General features: G+C 43.2%; 1 protein-coding gene and 1 long non-coding RNA gene across 12 annotated transcripts in view; one reads left to right on the top strand and one right to left on the bottom strand.

Annotated features, from left to right (window-relative positions):
- Window positions 1-7,747: 7,747 nt before the first annotated feature.
- Window positions 7,748-9,911, bottom strand: LOC141569960 (uncharacterized). The gene is made up of 2 exons (XR_012493684.1): window positions 8,667-9,911; window positions 7,748-8,226 (listed from the first exon to the last, which is right to left on the bottom strand). It is a non-coding gene; the product is annotated as an uncharacterized LOC141569960 (long non-coding RNA).
- A 133-nt stretch (window positions 9,912-10,044) lies between these two features.
- The window catches only part of SEPTIN11 (septin 11), a 153,123-nt gene continuing 145,600 nt past the window's right edge, over window positions 10,045-17,567 (top strand). For 10 of the 11 annotated variants that reach the window (XR_012493680.1, XR_012493681.1, XM_074324424.1 and 7 more), the window contains exon 1: window positions 10,062-10,260. Coding sequence is in view for 9 of the 11 variants with exons in the window: in XM_074324424.1 (XP_074180525.1) it covers window positions 10,234-10,260 (27 nt within the window). In the remaining 2 variants the exon portion in view is untranslated. Of the gene's footprint in view, window positions 10,261-17,567 lie in introns of all 11 variants that reach the window. The other variant, XM_019720312.2, reaches the window with a different exon arrangement.

The raw sequence follows: 17,567 nt of genomic DNA, 5'->3' as shown, positions 1-17,567 counted from the left end.
CACGGTAAACTCTTAAAGTTAAAAACAAACAAAAAAAATCAATGTACACACACATGATTTAAAAAGGAAAATACGGAAAGTATATAAAAGGGATAAATTCTCCCCTGCATTGTTTTCAGCCTCAAGTAACAGAAACTTGACACGACTAAAACTGGCTTAAACGATAGGGAAATGTATGAATTCACTAACAAAGAAATGGGAGATAGGATTTAGAGTTAGGTGATTTAGCGGTTTAACAGTATATCATCAAGGACCTAGATTTTTTTCTGTCTTTCTACTCTGCTCTTTAGTGCACAGGCTTCAGTCTGAGGCTGAATTTCTTTCATAGTTGTAAAATGAAAACATTTGGGCTTCCTGCTTTCCTCGGTTGTGTCCAATAGGAAAGAGAAAACCTGACATCCTTTGAATTTCTCCTAAGACTGAGAAGGCATAATTCCAGAAGCTTCCAGCAAACATCTCCTCTCATTTTGTTAGACAGAATTGGGTCACCTTATAACAGGTCACTGAGAAGGGAACAGAACCATACGTACACCAGTGAGAGCCATCCCTGGGGAAAAAGTCAGTGTTCCAAATGCATGTGGCTAAAATGGATACAGTTGAGTCCCCCATAATATTTATTACCCACATAGCCCATATGCCCTTTCACAGAGGCAAACACTATTGCCAGTTTCCAGTACTCCTTCTGAAGATGTTCTATGTGTGTACATTTAGAAGCCTTTATCTTTCTATCCTCTTTTTACAGAAATGGTTGTGTAGTAGTATATACATTGTCTTACACTTTGCTTTTTTCTGTGTAGATTACTGGTAAATGTTTAATTAGTAAATAGTGAGAACATATATTTTGTAAGCCAGATGGTTGTAATCCCAATTATGCACTTTGCTTATCTGCCTTTTGTACTCCTTTTCTTTGCAAAAGGCAAAGAAAAGCATTAAAGTCCCCTCCAATTTCAGATGGGATAAGGGGGAAATAGGGCAAGGTTTTTGTCTGGACTGGGGCCAGATCATTAAAGGGGATCGGCGCACCTTGGGTGTCAGCATGGTAGTGGCACCAGGAAGGAAGAAAATCCCAAGGGGTAGGTGAAAACATGTAACAAAACAACAATATCAGCAAATGTATGTTGATCGCTTCCTATGTCCCAGGTTGTGCTGAACACATTCTGGGTTAGGTCTGCTTGATCAGCTGTCTCTTCATTGTAAAGACTCTCCTTCAAACCTTATATTTCTTAGTACAAATGAAACTCCAAAGATCTGTATTAAGAAAGATGTGAGAGCTAAGGAGGGGACATAGCAGGATAATGAAGGATGCGGATGATGGAGAGAGGATAAAAAAGAAGTTGATGGAGCAACAAGATAGCAACAAGGAACATGGGTTCCTAGATAACCAAGAAGCATAGCTGCCGGGACTCTCTGGACTGCTCACACCTCCTGAAGTATTTCATGACAGAGAAATAAACTATTTCATGACCCAATCTATCTTTTTTGGGCCACTGAGTTTTGGGGTGTCTCTATGATACAGCAACTTAGCCAAGCTAATATATCAATTTAAAAAATTGCGAAGCTTACGATATTTGGCAGTGCAGGAACAAGCAGCTAATTGTCCTGACTCCCAAGCCCATGTTTCTTTTTTTTTTACTGTGAATGATTAAGGAGGCAGCCTTGCAGTGGCCAATCCTGCTGTCTTCCCAAAGGGTATAATGATGAGGCATGAAGCCCAATCTGCCAAAATTGATCGTGCCAACCAACCAATAGCCACGTCTGTTAATCCAGGTGGGACTAATTGAAGCAGACAGAAGAAACCTGAAATCTAGTGCTGGTGACTTTTGAAATCTTAGGTTGGAAAAGAATTAATGTGGCAAAACAAATTGAACTTGGAAAAAGTAACAAAAGGAGATGAATGTAATCCAATAGCTATTGGAAGATGAGGTAGCAAGGAATTTATGACTGAAATAAATGAAGACTGGTTTACCTCATTCGAAAGGAACAAGTCTACAAGAAGGTAGATGAGGGTGTAGAGCAACCCCATGCCCCAGAGACTTATTCAGCGGGTGGAAATGATAATGGGAGAGTGGTGTGTAGCGAACAGTTGGAGACAAAAGGTGAGACTGTGGAAGCGATATTGCCATCAGAATATACAGGTGTACGTAGAATTCTCTTTTAATTCAGTGGCGATATCTAGTAGTCAGGGGGCATCAACTACATAAATGTTCTAGGCTCACAGAAAGGGATAACTGGCACCACAATGACTGGCCACAGAGAGAAAGGAACTACCTGGGAATTAGAGATTCCAGAACTAGGGGAGCTGACCCAGCTCCAGGGCTGAATGCCAACGAGAGTGGCCAGCGGGCAGTCATCAGACTGCAGGGAGCATGTCACTTCATGCTCCTAAATGAGATCAGAGTTCAACACAGCATGTAAGGGCGGCAGAAGCCTACAAGCACTGAAACTTTCTCATAGGCTTAGATAATTTTTGCTTTTAAAAAGAATGCCAAGAAATTTTCAAAATTTGTTTTTTTGTTTTTCAAGTAATACTGTGTTTCCCCGAAAATAAGACCTAGCCGGACAATCAGCTCTAATGCGTCTTTTGGAGCAAAAATTAATATAAGACCCAGTATTATTTTACTAAATATAAGACCAGGTCTTATATAACATGAGACTTAGTCTTATATAATATGATATAATATAATATAATACAATATAATACCTGGTCTTACATTAATTTTTGCTCCAAATGACGCATTAGAGCTGATTGTCTGGCTAGGTCTTATTTTCAGGGAAACAGGTACTTGCCACAAGGGGGTGAACAAGAAAGGACGAAAGTTACTGCTTGATGCTGATGACACAATGCTATCAAATGACAAAGAAAAGGCAAGCTTCTCAACTTTGTCTCCTCTCTCAAGGAGAGTACTTTTTTTTGATGAAAAAGGAGGTAGAATAAACATGACTAAAAGGCTACTGAAATCCAATGTGGTAAACGAGCAACCAGTTGTTTTAATGGAGTTAACCTTTTCAGGCCTAAATGAATTATCCAAGAAAGACGTTGCATCTTACGATTGTAGAATCAATACTAGTTTTGAGAAGCCAGAGAAAAATAAGAAATGCCAAAAAATAGAGGAGGGGCAAATATTCTTCTGCTTTCAAAGACAATACAAAGCAGCAGCAGGAGGAGGAGGCAGTTTGAGAATTATCGGTGAATTGAATAATGTCTAGAATAAATTTCTAAACCAATGTTTTAACATTAGGGAAAGAGATTGAACTCATGAATGACAATTTAAATTTTTTGTTTGTTTCCATCTATCTCTATCAAGGTCTCAGTGGAAAAAAGAATTTACTGCAGATGTTTCAAATGAAGCAATTTAAATAAAGGGACCGCGTTAGAGCTGTAAACGCTTCCAGTCCAGTACGATCAGCAGCATCTGGAGTCTGATGCGAATGCAGACTCAGACCGCAGGCCACTGATTTAGAATCTGCACTTTAACAGGAGCCAAGTGATTCATACGTACTAACATTTGCGAAGCATTGAAGTAGACAAAGTTAGAACACATACAAGATGGCAAGATGCCCCCAAATTAATAACATTAAGAAGTCATTGCCACTCCTAGGGCTGAAGGAACAAAGGGATGAAATTTGGAAACTGAAATTAGTGAATATATTAAACACCACTGAACTGTATACTTTAAATGGGTGAATTGCATGATACATGAATGATGTCTCAATAAAACTGTTTAAAAAAGAAAAAACAAAAAAAAAATACAAGTACAATCTATATGCTGAAATCTCCAAAATATTGAAGAAAGCAGTGGAAAGAAATAAATCCATGTGCTATGTTCATGGATTGGAAGATTCTATGTTAATTCCCTCTAGTGATTCTATAGATTTAATGCAATCCCAGTTAAATCCCACCATATTTTTTTGTATAATTTTATAAACTTATTATAAAATTTATATGGAAGGCAAAGGAACTAGAGTAGCCAAAATAATGTTGAAAGAGGAAAAAGTTGGAGAGCTCAGTTTCCTTCATTTCAAGACTTATCATAAAGTTACAGTAACCAAGACAGTACGATATGGGCAAAAGGACAGACACATGATGGAGAAACAGAATAGAGAGTCCAGAACTAGACAAGCACATACTTGTTTATGCTCAACTGATATTTGACTAAGGTATAAAGGCAATTAGGTGGAGAAAGGATAGTCTTTTCAACACGTGATGATGGAAAAACTGCATATGTGAAAACACTAATGTCAATCTTTATCTCACACCACATACAAAAGTTAACTCAAAACAAAGTATGGACCTAAATGTAGAAACTAAAACTATAAACTTCTAGAAGAAAAACATTTGGCACAGATTTCTTATGCACCAAAAGCACAATTCATAAAAGAAAAAAAAACAACACACAACACCTATACTCCATCAAATTAAAATCTCTGCTCTTTTAAAAGATTCTAAGGTAAGGAAATGACAAGCCTTAGTGAGAAAATATTTGTAAAACACATATCTGATAAAGTACTATATGCAGCATCTATAAAAATACATAATAAGAAAATCCAATTAAAAAACAGGCAAAAGACACATAACCAAGGACGTATTTGGTTGGCAAATAAGCAAATGAAAAGATGCTGAACACCACCAGTCATTGGAGAAATGCAAATTAAACCCCACCAAGGTACCACTGCAAAACTACTAGAGTGACTGAAAATTTAAAAACTGAATATATCTGCATCTGGTGGAGAGCAGAACAACTGGAACCTTATACATCACCACAATAAATTTTAGGACACTTTTATCACCTCAAAAAGAAACCCTTACCCCTTAGCTATCGCCCCTCTATCACCTCATCTCCTTCCGTCCTGAGCAACTGCTAATGTACTTTCTGTCTCCATAGATTTGCCCATTCTAGATATATAAATGGAATGATATAAGTGGTCTTTTGTGATTAGCTTCTTTCACATACTTAATATTTAAAAGATTCATCGATGTTGTACCATTTATCAGTACTTAACTCCTTTTTATGGTCAGCTAATACTCCATTGAATTGATATACCCTATTTTGTCTATTCATCAGTTGATGGACTGGGATTGTTTCTGCCTTTTGGCTACTGTGAATAATGACTATTACTGGGTAAGTTTTTGTCTGGACCTATGTTTTAATTTCTCTTGGGTATATACCTAGAAATGATATCGTGGAGTCATATGGTAACGCTATGTTTAACTGTTTGAGGAAATGCCAAACTGTTTTCCAAAGTGGCTGTACTATTTGACACTCAACAACAGTATATGAGGGATCCAATTTCTCCACATCCTCAATGATACTTGTTACCCAATTTTAAAAAAACTTTTATTATAGGCATCCTAGTGGGTATGAAGTAGCATCTCCTTCTAATAATGTCAAGAATCTTTTCATGTGCGTATTGGCCATTTGTAATATCTTCTTTGGAGAAATGTTTCTTCAAATCCTTTAACCATTTAAAAAATTGAGTTGTCTTTTATTATTGAGTTGTATGAAGTCTTTACATATTTGAGATACAAGTCCCTTATCAGATATAGGATTTGCCAATATTTCCTATTGTGTAGGTTGTTGTTTCACTTTATTGATAGTGTCCTTTGAAGCACAAGAGTTTTTAATTTTGATGAAATCTAATGTTTTCTTTTCTTGCTTGTGCTTTTGGGGTCATATCTAAGAATCCGTTGCCAAATCTAAGGTCATGAAAATTTACCTCTATATTTTTCTTCTAAGAGTTTTATAGTTTTAGCTATTACATTTATTTTAGGTCTTTGATATATTTTGAAATAATTTTTGGATATGATAGAAGGATCTGAATTTATTCTATTGCATCTGCCTATACAGTTATCCCAGCACCATTTGTTGAAAAGATTATTCTTTCCCCATTGAGTGGCCTGTTTTTGTGGAACTAGACTCAAGAATCAAACTTAACAGTGTCTGATTGGCTAAACTTAGATTACATGCTCTTTTGGGTATATTTTGGTGGTAAAAGGATTTGATGGAAAGTAACTTTAGGAACCCCTTTTGTAGAGGCATTTACTTTCTGCCAAGGTGGAACATTCATTGGAAAATCTCCCCAAATAAATAGGGGTTCCATTAAAAAGGGAATATATCCTGTATTACTAACAATGTCAAATATTCACTAGACAGCTTTTCTAAAATGCAAATATCATGTTCTGTGCTTAACCTCCTGGATTCTTCATTTCCCACAAGATCAAGTCATACATCTGGAGCATGATAATAAAGGTTTTTCTAACCTAGCCCCTAGCCTCGTCTCTATTCCAATGCAGCTCAACATTTATTGACTATATCAGACCTTGGGCTGTGAGCTGAAACACAAAAAAGTACTCTGCCTTGAGACACTCAAAGCCTAGTAAACATGTATATCATTATCACCTCTCAACTGCCTGACTTGTCTTATAATAATTGCTCGGGTGACCATATGTCCTGGCTTTTGCCTATTGTCTTAGTGCACCAACCGTCTTTTTTCAATCTCAAAAGTTTCTAAGTTTAAACAATACATTATAGGTCACTCTAATAATAGCATATCTATGTTTTCTTAGTTAACTCAGAGCAAAAAAGAAAAGAAAAGAAAAATTCTGTGAAGGATTGAATTTGTTAAAGTCCTAGCAGGAATGAGATGGTATTAGGTTGGTGCAAAAGTAATTGCTGTTTAAAATGTTAAAAACAATTGCAAAAAATGCCATTACTTTTGCACTAACCTAATATATTCCTAATGGGTAATTTGAGTAGAGTTTAATAAAAAGACCATTTGCAAAGGTGGGGGCCAAATGTAGAAAAACCACAAGGAGTTTACCCTGGATTATCTGAGGGGAATAACCATGACCTTATGCAGCCAGCCTGCAATGGTGCCATCGCAAGGAAACCTGGGGGAATAAATACCAATACTCCTCTCTTTGATGTACTGCTGTTACTCCCCACTGCCTGAACCCAACTGACAACTAAAGGAAAAAAAGCCCTTTGAGTTCAGGCTGCCAGAGGCAGAAAGGAGGATGAAGAATGGATCTGGCAAACAGATGTCGTCCATCAGGAGTCACTGTTACTACCCTATTTTACAACAGAAAAAGATGAGATGAGGACAGGCTAACCTGCGCAATGTTGCATAGCTAATAAGTGATAATCCGGAGTTGAAGTTCTGTGCTCTCCCCGTCCCAGGAGGCTACCTCTAAGGCTCCTGTACTCTAGCAGTGCCAGAGCACCCTTCATTCCCACATCATCATCCTGGAAACCACGGAATAAAGATGGCTCATTCTATGCTCTTGTGTGGAATGTCCTCCTTGCTCTCTCCCCTGTTCCACCTCCATGAAGCCTTTCCTGTTCTGACAGGCAGAGTGAGTAGCTCCTTCTACTGTGCTTTAAAAATCCCATAATTCATATATCTATTCTAGGATTTGGCTTATTTATCAGCATTGCCTAAACATCTGTCTTTCAGCAGATGGTGCACTGGTTGGTTAAGAGTCAGGGAGGCATCCTCATTTAAACATTTTTAGTTCCTAGCACAGTGCCGATACAGAGTTAGAAAGAGAATCTAATCCCTTAGCAACCCTATTAGGGAGGAACTGTTATTAAACAGATTTTTAACGAGAAAACTGAAGCACTGAAAGGTTAAGTAATTTGCCCAAAGTCGTCACACTGCTGTGAAAGGGTAAAGCCAGGGTTTGAAATCTAGGTAAACTAGTTGTAGAATGATAAATAACTTCAGAATGAAAACTGACACTTTGAAATAGCCTTGGTTGGCCCAAAGTAATTACATTGTATTTTTATTAAACATATCTATGCCTACCTGCCCCCAAAAGACAAGGAAGTGGGAATTTAAGGCATTGCTACTAGTTGGTGAAAAAATTCAAGCAGAAACTGGATAAACTGTAACAATTTTGTCCTAAAAGTATTTCCTCAAACAGATGAGATCGTGGAATAAGTGACTTTAAGCTTTTGTAATGAGAATAAATTAACCTACCCAGAAAGGTAAGGAATTCACATTCTTATAATTTAATAGGCTGTTTTCAGCATAAGCATTTACAAACAAAATAAGTAAATAAAAATGAAGCAATTAAATCCTGCAGTCTGGCCCGGTCAATATAACACAAAATGTAGAGTTGGATTGCAATTGTCCTTACATCGGGTTGGCAGCCTGTGGAACAGTCGTTTCATAGGGTTTACCTGAGACCTCATGTCCCTGGGCAGTACCGCTGTCTAATCCTCCCTATGGAACAGAAGGAACAGAAGAATGTCCAGATACAGAAAGCAGCAGATCCAAGTATTTTTCTCTCTCCACACCCTTTACATAGCATCCATTCACCTAGTAATCTTCATTCAGTGGTTACTGAGTACCTACTGTATGCTTGTCATAAAATGGTGGTCCCTGTCTTCAAAACACCTGATGTCTAGGGGGCAGTAATTGGTCAAAACTGAAGAGGTTAGTGTCCTGCGAGTCTGGGTTTGTCCAGACTCAAGAGGTCCCCAATTCGTAGCCCCTCGTCTTTCTTTCACTCAGAATACTTTCATCATACTCTCATCCCTGGTGGTTCCACCCGCGTCCTTTCCGTGGAATTAAGCCTGGGTGGCCTCGAGCTCCTCGATCCCTCCTGGGGCAACCCAGAGTCTGCCTCACAGCTGTCAGACCCGCGCCAAGAAGCCACTCACTCTTAGCCAAAGGCCAAAGGCGCGTTCGAATCCTGAGTTCCACGCGGGCAGAGACGGCGGGAGGGGCAAACGCAAGACCCAAAGAAACCTGGTTGCTGGCAGTCTCAGGTCAGATTCTAAGGCGCCCCAGTCTAAAGACGCAGTTTGTCTTTTACCTAATTCAATAGGCCGGGGTTTTCCCTGAGCGCGCAATCAGGTGGGCTGATCACAGCCCTTTACCGCCTCCCCACACTCTGCACTCCAGTTGGTTCCCCGCCCCCGACCGGTCGCTATCCTCAATTACCTTTTCGTCGTAAACCTCCTCCCCGGCCCCAAGAAGGGCCGCGGGAATCTACAGCACCTCTGACACACCTAGCCGCCCAGCCTTTGCCCCTGCGCTGCGCCAACCGGCAAGCACCCTGACCCTGCCATTCGGCGGGCCAAACAGTCACACCCCAGCATCTGCTGGAAAAATCCTTCCCCACAGCGGAGGAGCTTCCCAGTCCCACGCGCCCGGAGTCACACCGACTCCACAGTCACCCGCCTGGGGCCACAGCCGCGCGCCCCAGCTGCAACCCCGCGCGCGTGCCTCTGGGTCGCTGGGTCTGTCTCCAGCGATCAAATAAAATCAGCTAAGTCCCCACGTGCGACCGCCGGGTTCTCTTTACACCCGAGGAGGCCGCGGCCCCCACGCTCGGGGGCAGTCCACAGCTGCTCTAATTCTCCAGCGGGGACGTCCTCTTCTTCCTCTCAAGCAGACGGTGGTTGGTACAGCAGCAGCTACTACGGCCGCTTCCTCTACATTGTGGTCCCCCACCCGGCCTCGCGCTTCAGTGACAGCTTCCAGCTGCCGGCCTTTCAGTTTCTCCCTTAAGAAGAGAACCGTGTAGGGGCGACTCTTCCCTAGTTGGGGTCGGCCCAGCCCCCACCATAGTCGCCCACCGCTCTCCCTGATGGCCCGCACCCCTTTCAAGCCGGTTCGTCCGGGTGGGGCGTACTTGCCCGGGGCTAACTTTCCGCGAGATGCTGTCCCCGCGGACCTGTGTTGCCCCAGTGTCTCTTACTCCTCTAGCAGCTCGCTTCGCGAAGCGCGTGGCGGGACCCGGGGCTGGTTCCTCCGCGCCCCGGCTTTTACTTGGACTCCAGTACATGGTGGAGCTGGGGGTGGCGGGCAGGGCATAGGCAGGGGGCGTCTCGATGGCACCGGAGAGGGTCGCTTAGGGGCCGACAGCCACATTCCGGGAGGACAAGCCCTCAGGCCTGAGCCTGCTGACCCTGGCTGGAGGCCCACCCACCATCCTCCCTCCCACCGCCTCAGCTCAGGCGCGCAGTCTCACACCCCTTTCTGGGGAAGCAAATGGTCCCTTCCAGGCGGGAGGCCATGTTGCTCTAATAAAGCTGGAGGGGCGGTGGCGTGGGGGGTAGCAGATGCCGCTGGCAGCGTGCGGGAGCCTGGTGCTAGCAGAGCGCAGCCGCTAGGGAGGCGCGGGGGAGGCGAGCCGGAGCCGGAGCCGGAGCCAGAGCCAGAGCAGGAGCCAGTGTTGGCGGAGAGCACTCGGGCGCAGCCAAAGCCGGAGCCGCAGCCGCGATGGCCGTGGCCGTGGGGAGACCGTCTGTGAGTGCTGGGGCCTCGCTTCCCTCGCCCGCTGCTCCTCCGGCGCTGGGTGGTTCCCCACTTTCGGGCGGGTGCCGGGGGAGTCTGGGGGACCCGGGCGGGGGCTCCGGACTGTGACGGCTGTGGGTGTGGGTGTGTGCATGAATTTGGGCGCGCGTCTGGGACTGAGGGGAAGGCGAGGAACCCCCAGGGTCGGCTATTACGTGCTGCAACAGTGTATCGCCGCCTCGTTGCGCCCCGATTCCAGGGATGTGGGAGAAACAGGACCCCTCTCCTATTTTCCTTTTAAAAGGATTCTTTTAGCCACGATGTTTCTCGGCTGCTTCTCTTCCCCGCGCACACCTTTTCTCTCGTGACAGTCGAGAAAGGCGCCGGGTGCGGGGGTTTCCTCCCGGCTCCCGCGTGCGAGGGGCAACTGGGGCATGGGAATGGTTAGCCCAAACCCTGTGTGTCACTCGGTTGTAGAAGCGGGTCAAACATAAAGGGGTGGGATTTCCGTGGTGGTTTCCCAGTGCATTGTGAGATTCCGGACACCCTCAGGCACCCACTCGGGTGACCGGGCCCTGCCCAGGATGTGGACAAAGTTTTCAAAAGGCCCCCTTGTCGGGGTGGGTGGAGGTATTAAAATGCTCGGTGGCTGGAAGGCCGGGGGCGGCGGGCCGGGGAGGCGGGGACGGTAGGAAGAGGAAGGGAGGGCGGTGCGTGGAGAATCGGCTGCCCCTCGGCGGGGAGCGAGGGAGAGAGGGAGGGCGATGCTCCCGCCCTGAGTTTGCGGGCGGGGCAGGGGCCGCCGCTCCTGGGGTGCAAGACTGTGCGCTACTCAGACCCGGCGGGACTTCCAGGGTGCGGTTTCAGTCTGGGCTCCGCATCCCGCGGTGAAAGGCGGAGGGGAGGGGAGGCGGCGGCCTTTCCTTCTTAGTGAAAGGACTAGAGCCGGGTGGGAAAGGCGGAGTCCTCTTTCTTTCTCTTTCCCCATTTCTTTGTCGAAGTTCAAAGTCCACTTTCGCCCCATCGGCTTTGGGGGCGCCTCAAGCGAGGTTCTGCTCGCTCTATCCACTCTTTTTCCTTTTCCTTTTCTTCCCCTTCCCACAACTGTATAGCTGCAGGTGGCGGCTTGAGAGATTTTGTAGATATAGACGAAAGTCCTTCGGAGATACTGGAAGCACGGAAACCCCAGAGGTGCAACAGCCTGCAGGCTGTGCTCTCAGACTCCGGGCTCTTCCTCCTAACTCCTCCCCAGACACGGCCGCCGGCCCGCCCCCCCAACCTGCGCCGCCCCGAGCAGTTCGCGGGGTTTCTCTGGGTGTTCTAACTCAGTTTGATGCTTTGCTGCCGAGGTGTTTTCAGAGACCTCCGTGGTCAGAAAATGTGCAGTGGTCATATTGAAGTCTAACTGTGGGTCTTTCAGGCGTTTTAAACTCTAATATTTAATGACATACTCTTAAGAATTCAGATCTTCTCTCGCACACAAATTATGCTCTTGATAATTAGTGGTCAGAGTGTTGTTACTGAGGGAATTTGTAGTCTCTGGGCTAAATTTCTTCTTCTTTTTTTTTTTTTTCTGGTGAGAAAATTGAGGTCCCGAGAGGTCAAGTTTATCTGGTTAAATCACCCCCCAAAATACTTATTTCCAGGGTACAGATTCAGATAACTGAAATAACATCTACTTTAGATAACTGAAGAGCATCTGGGAATGCAAATGTGTGTGTGTGTTGGGGGGTGTCTTTTTCAGTAATACCTATTGCTGGTGCATTCTTGAGGCATGGGGGAGGTGGAAGAAATAATTTGCTGCACATTTTCTATAAATTAGTTAGTTCATATATGTCAGTTAAATAGGAACAGTATGTGGATTTAAGATTTAGTTGTGTGGTCATAATCATATCCAACACCAGGTCTGCCAACCAGATGTGAGCTTAATCCCACAGAATTCTTGTCTAAGACCTCTCATTGAAATAATAGGGGAGATTTTTTAAAGTGTGTGTACAGAGGAGGTAACTGCTTTCTCTGCACATTCCCTGTTGTCACTGGAATTAAAATTAAATTACTTACAGTTGAAAAACAGAAGACTTTCTTTGAGTTGTGGTATGGGTAATCAGGAATTGACTACGAAGTTGAAAAGTCTTTTCATACATTTCCAAGGAATTGCTGCACTGTTTCACTTTGTTCACTGGGTTACTGCCTCAAGTGTGGTGTCTGCAATTTGTCTTCAAAACAATTCCAGTAAATGCAGATTCTCCAAACATAGCTCCAAAGGATCTCTGCTGCATCCTTCACAGTTAGAATTCTCTGCATCTCCTGTTACCAGATCTACTGATTAGAACAAAAGGAAGAAAGGTTGTGGAGAGAAGAGAATCACTTCAAGGTTGATTTATGTGTGAGTGGAGTTTCCCTAGTTATTCCTTTAGCATTAGATTTTTTAAAACATTGTTTAGGGAAACATGAGCATGTCTCCTTTCCCTACAAAGTGCTTCTCCCGTCCAGACTGAAGGACAGTTCAATCAAGATAATTTGCCTTCAATTTTAGATGTTCTTGAATTTGAACATCTTAATGTGATATTTTGGGTAAATATGATATTTTACTGGGCAAAAATCCTTACATGTCAAATGCAGTATTTTCTATTTTATGAAGTGGTTATAATAGTCCTCCCTTATCCACAGTTTCACTTTCTGAGATTTCAGTTACCCATGGTCAATCTCTGTCTGAAATGATTAAATGGAAAATTCCAGAAATAAACAATCCGTTTTAAATTACGCGCCATTCTGAGAAGCATGATGAGCCATTTGCTCAGTCCCACCCTGGGATGTGAATCATTCCTTTGTCCCCCTTTGTCTAGCGTATCTAGGCTGTATACACTGCTGCCCATTCGTCACTTAGCAGCCATGTGGGTTATCAGATCAACTGTTGGTAGCACAGCTCTTGTGTTCAAGTAGCCCTCATTTTTCTTAATAATGGCCTTAAAGCTCAAGATTAGTGATGCTAGCAATTGGAGTATGCCAAAGAGAAACAATAAAGTGATTCCTTTAAGTGGAAAGGTAGAAGTTCTTGACTTAATAAGGAAAAGACAAAAACCTTATGCAGAGGTTGTTAAGATTTATGGTAAGAACGAATCTTCTACCCATGAAACTGTGAAGAAGGAAAAAGAAATTCATGCTAGTTTGCTGGGAGACCATATTTACATAACTTTTATCATAGTATATTCTTACTCTATTTTATTATTAGTTATTATTGTTCATCTCTTCCTGTGCCTAATTTATAAGTTAAGCTGTATCATAGGCATATATGTACTACCCGAGGTTTCAGGCAGCCACCGGGTGTCTCAGAGGGTAACCCCTCAGATAAGGGGGCGCCTAGTAATATCAGTTATAACCACTTAAACCTCAAGGCTAAATTCAGATGGTTCTTAAATGGATTTGTTGTTGACTGGAAAATAAAAGCTTCAGTTTAGTGTGATACTGTTTGTTTCCATTTAATCTCGAACCCCAGCTTCTCCATTTTCCCATGGTTTTGGGGATTGGCTCTGAGAAGACGGTGAAGCACATCTGCGGTTTCCAGAGTGTAACTGGTGATTAGCAAGAGCATTTGTCCCCTAGGGATGTGTCCACATTTTGGATTGAGTTAGTATTTTTGCATCCAAGTCCCAGGACAGCTATTATCTTTATTTTAAAAGAGAATGATAATTTATTCTACCTGGGAATCAGCCTTTATGTAGCTGATCCACTCTCTCTTAAAGTGTGGTGTTCCTCCAATCATGGAATTTAGGAGTTGAAAGAGACTTTTAGAGTTCATTTGGTTCAGTCTCTTCCTCTGTGCAGAAATCTTTCCTACTTTATCCCTAAGAAAGTATGTGTTTAAACTTTTCCAGTGGTGGAGATTCCTCTGTGATATACTTCAGGAAGCATGTTTAATTGTTTTATCTGTTGAGCCAAAAGAAATGGAAAACCAAGTTCATTCATTCGCTCAGTTAACACTATTGAGCACCTCCCACCAGGCGCTGGGGATATATCTATGCACAAGAGAGAAATTCCCTTCTTACCTGGAGGTTTTATTTTCTGAGAGATTTACTGTCCGTGTGTATTAAAGTGACAAACTTCAGTGGCATATGTAAGCCATTTAGGGATAAAGGGAATTAGGTCCCTATTGCTGAGTCGACAGTTATGATGCTGGTAAAGGATCTTATCTGTCTGAGGATCATTGTAGACTGTTCCTGAAGATATGGTTTGTATTTAGCAGGAGTCAAGTAGGGACTGACAGTGAAATGTTGTTTTCCCTTGTTGTGAAAGTGCCATTTCTAGACTTGAGGATGTGGCCCCCACCCGAAGGGTTCTGGCTGTTGTACCTGGAGAAAGATTAGTGGAGCTTAAAAAGGTCCAGGAGATGGCCATCCAGATGATAAAGGGGTTGCCATCTAGGGGAGATTGTTAAAGCTTAAAACTCTTTAATCACTGATATAAATTATATGCACTGGGGCTCTATAAGCAATTATTAAGGAATCCGAGAAGTGTTTGACGGGCAGTAATCTCTGCTTTTTAAATCTTTTCAAAGATGTAGATTATTATTTTTTTTTTATCTTTTAAAATATCTTCTTTAAAAATGAGGTGTCTATATCACAGTGAAATATAGACCTTAGGAATTGATTAAAAGAATAAAACTACCCATATCACTAGCCTGATATAACAGCTCTTAGGTTGCTAGTGTATTTTCATCAACTTTTGGAGGTTTATACCAGCAAGCTTAACCCATCTCAAATAAACTGCTACTTAGAAACCAAACTGTGTGCCTGGGTGGACCCTGTCTGACTGTTTGGACACTCATATAATGAAGGAAACAGATTCGAAGGGACCACTCCGTGTCTGTCCAGACAATGGAACGAATGATTTGGATGGCCTACTTTGATCGATTGCCACCAGACCCAGTGTTTATACCCACTGATGATGCCACAGCTGATAATGATCTTAGAGCTTAGACTCCTTGGGGAGCAGGCTACAATCAGAGGTTTTTGTCTGTGTTTCTCTTTCTAGGACCTTAAACTTGGTTGGGGCGGAGGTGGGGGGTAGCAGCTGCTCTTGGAGTTTATCATTTATTGGGAACTGTCTTTCATAGCCACAGCCAGACCTGTCTCAATTGGGGTAAGTGAAGCCCAACCATGATTTAAACAAAGACCCAGCAGATCTGCAGCTTCTATCCTTTTCCCCAAGGAGACCTACTTTACAATATAATTGATACCCCCCTTTTTAAAATCCAGATTGACAGAAAACTCCCTTCCAGCTAAACAATACCTCTCCTGACCCACTCAGGCCTGCTGGCAGCCCATCAATGCAGCTGCTGTTGAACATAAAAACAGTAGTTGGGCTAAGGTGACACAGACGGGCTTCTAAAAAGAATTTGCTGGGTGATCTAAAATCCAATTTGCATCGTCTGTGGTGTGGCCTGTGGTGAAAAATCAGGCGTCTGTTCCCTGATATGACCAGAGCCACGGCATTAGAGCCACCTTTTAAGGATCTGGGCCAATGAGGGTGTTCCTCGCTCATGTCAGAGGACACAGGAAGGTGAGTTGTGTGGATGAATTCTGTCCACCTGCTGAGCTATGACCATGTGGACAGTGTGATATGTTGATGGAAGGACGGGCCGCGGTGGAGAGGTGGGCTTCATGCTTCAAAAAGTATGTCTTTGGTACCCAAGAGGGAGCTTTGCTCCTGCCTTTCTTTTTCTTTGCATTTAAAAAAGTTGTAATAAAAATATGTATAACATAAAATGTATTTCCCTGTTTTTGATAATTAAGTAACATTCCTTTGGGAAGAATTTGATTTTTTTACTTTTCTGTTTTTTTTTTTTCTTATAGAAGAATCATAATGTAGGTAGTTTAGAAATTTAAGAACAGAACAACCCTCAATAGCTTCATACATTGATCATCATTCTTGACTTTTTAATCCATCCGCTTTATCGGATATTTCTGTGCACTGTCTGTGTGCAGGTGCGGAGGTTATGAGGTTGAGTATTTGAGCTGCCATCACTGCTGCTGTCATCAGATTTCTCTGAAGGATGCGTAAGCAATAGAACTTAGGAAGGAAAGCAAGGTGGGAAAGTGTTCCAAGTCAAGGGAACAGCATATGCACAGCTCTGGAAGTGCGGCCGAGCCTCCAGAGGAAATCTGGTGTGGCTGTAACGTCGCGTTCTGGAGGGGGCGAGAGAGTGGACAGACATGCGGCGGGGCGTGTGGGGAGAGAGCAGAATGCAGTGCGTTCTTCAAGACATACGCATATTTACCACACAGCTCTTTACACATTTTATATTCTGTCCCCTTTGCCCTTCAACTTAGACTATCTCAGATTCTTGCAATTGGTTGATAGAAAACCCTGAAAATCTGCCGAGTATAATTCTTCAGAATTCAGGAGAGTAGAGGGGAGAAGACAAAGGCTAAGGGGAGCTGATTCCTTTCGTGGCCAAATGGGGCCCTTGAAGGATGGGGGAAGTGAAGACTGAGGACCTACACAGAGAGAAGGAGGACAGGTCCAGTGACGGCAGCCCCAGCCAAGGTCTTCCTCTGCCAGGCTTCTGTATTGAGCGCTGCCTCAAGATGTAGGACTAGAAATTCTTATTTTCTTAGACACTGAAGCAACAGAGTCCTCAAGGTTGGGGCTGAGGGGGAGAATGGCTGGGTTCCTCCCACCTTGGACTGCAAATGCTAGTCATTATTGTCTATAAAGAAAATTTTAAATCCATTGGCTTCTATGAAAGTAGGAGAAAAGTCTGTTATAAGCCAGGCTTCTCTTAAGACTTAACACCTTTTTTATGCATCTCATCCCTTTGTACTGTTATCAGGCCAATATAAATTTCACCGGTCTCATGAAGGGTGCACATTAAATTTCCTCAGACCTACTGTTGGAAGGAAAAGCCTTGACCAAAAACCTCTATGCACGGGAAGTCTGCTCAGCATCTTGCTTGGTTTTACATTTTTTTCTATTTCAGTTACTATCAAGACAGTTATTTCAGTTTATCCTCAAAACATTCCTGAGAAGTAAATAATATAGAGAAGGAAACTGAGACACAAAAAAGTTGTCACCTACCTACTTTGGTACAGCCAGTTAGTGGGAGAGAGAGGCTTTAGAAGCAATGGCTCTGGAACCAGTTGCATACAGACCTACCATCTGTATCTGTCAGTTGGTATAAGTTATGCTGAGGTAACAGGTTGGCCCCAAGTTTTGGTGGCTTACACAGCAGTTTATTTCTCACTCAGTCCTCTGAGCTCTTTTCCACGCTGAGAGCCCTCACGACCCAGGCTGAGGGAGCATTCTCTCTCTGGACATTG

Source organism: Rhinolophus sinicus, linkage group LG02 (assembly GCF_036562045.2).
Source record: "Rhinolophus sinicus isolate RSC01 linkage group LG02, ASM3656204v1, whole genome shotgun sequence".
In the NCBI taxonomy this organism is placed as follows: domain Eukaryota; kingdom Metazoa; phylum Chordata; class Mammalia; order Chiroptera; family Rhinolophidae; genus Rhinolophus; species Rhinolophus sinicus.
This window is presented reverse-complemented; position numbering and strand designations above follow the sequence as displayed.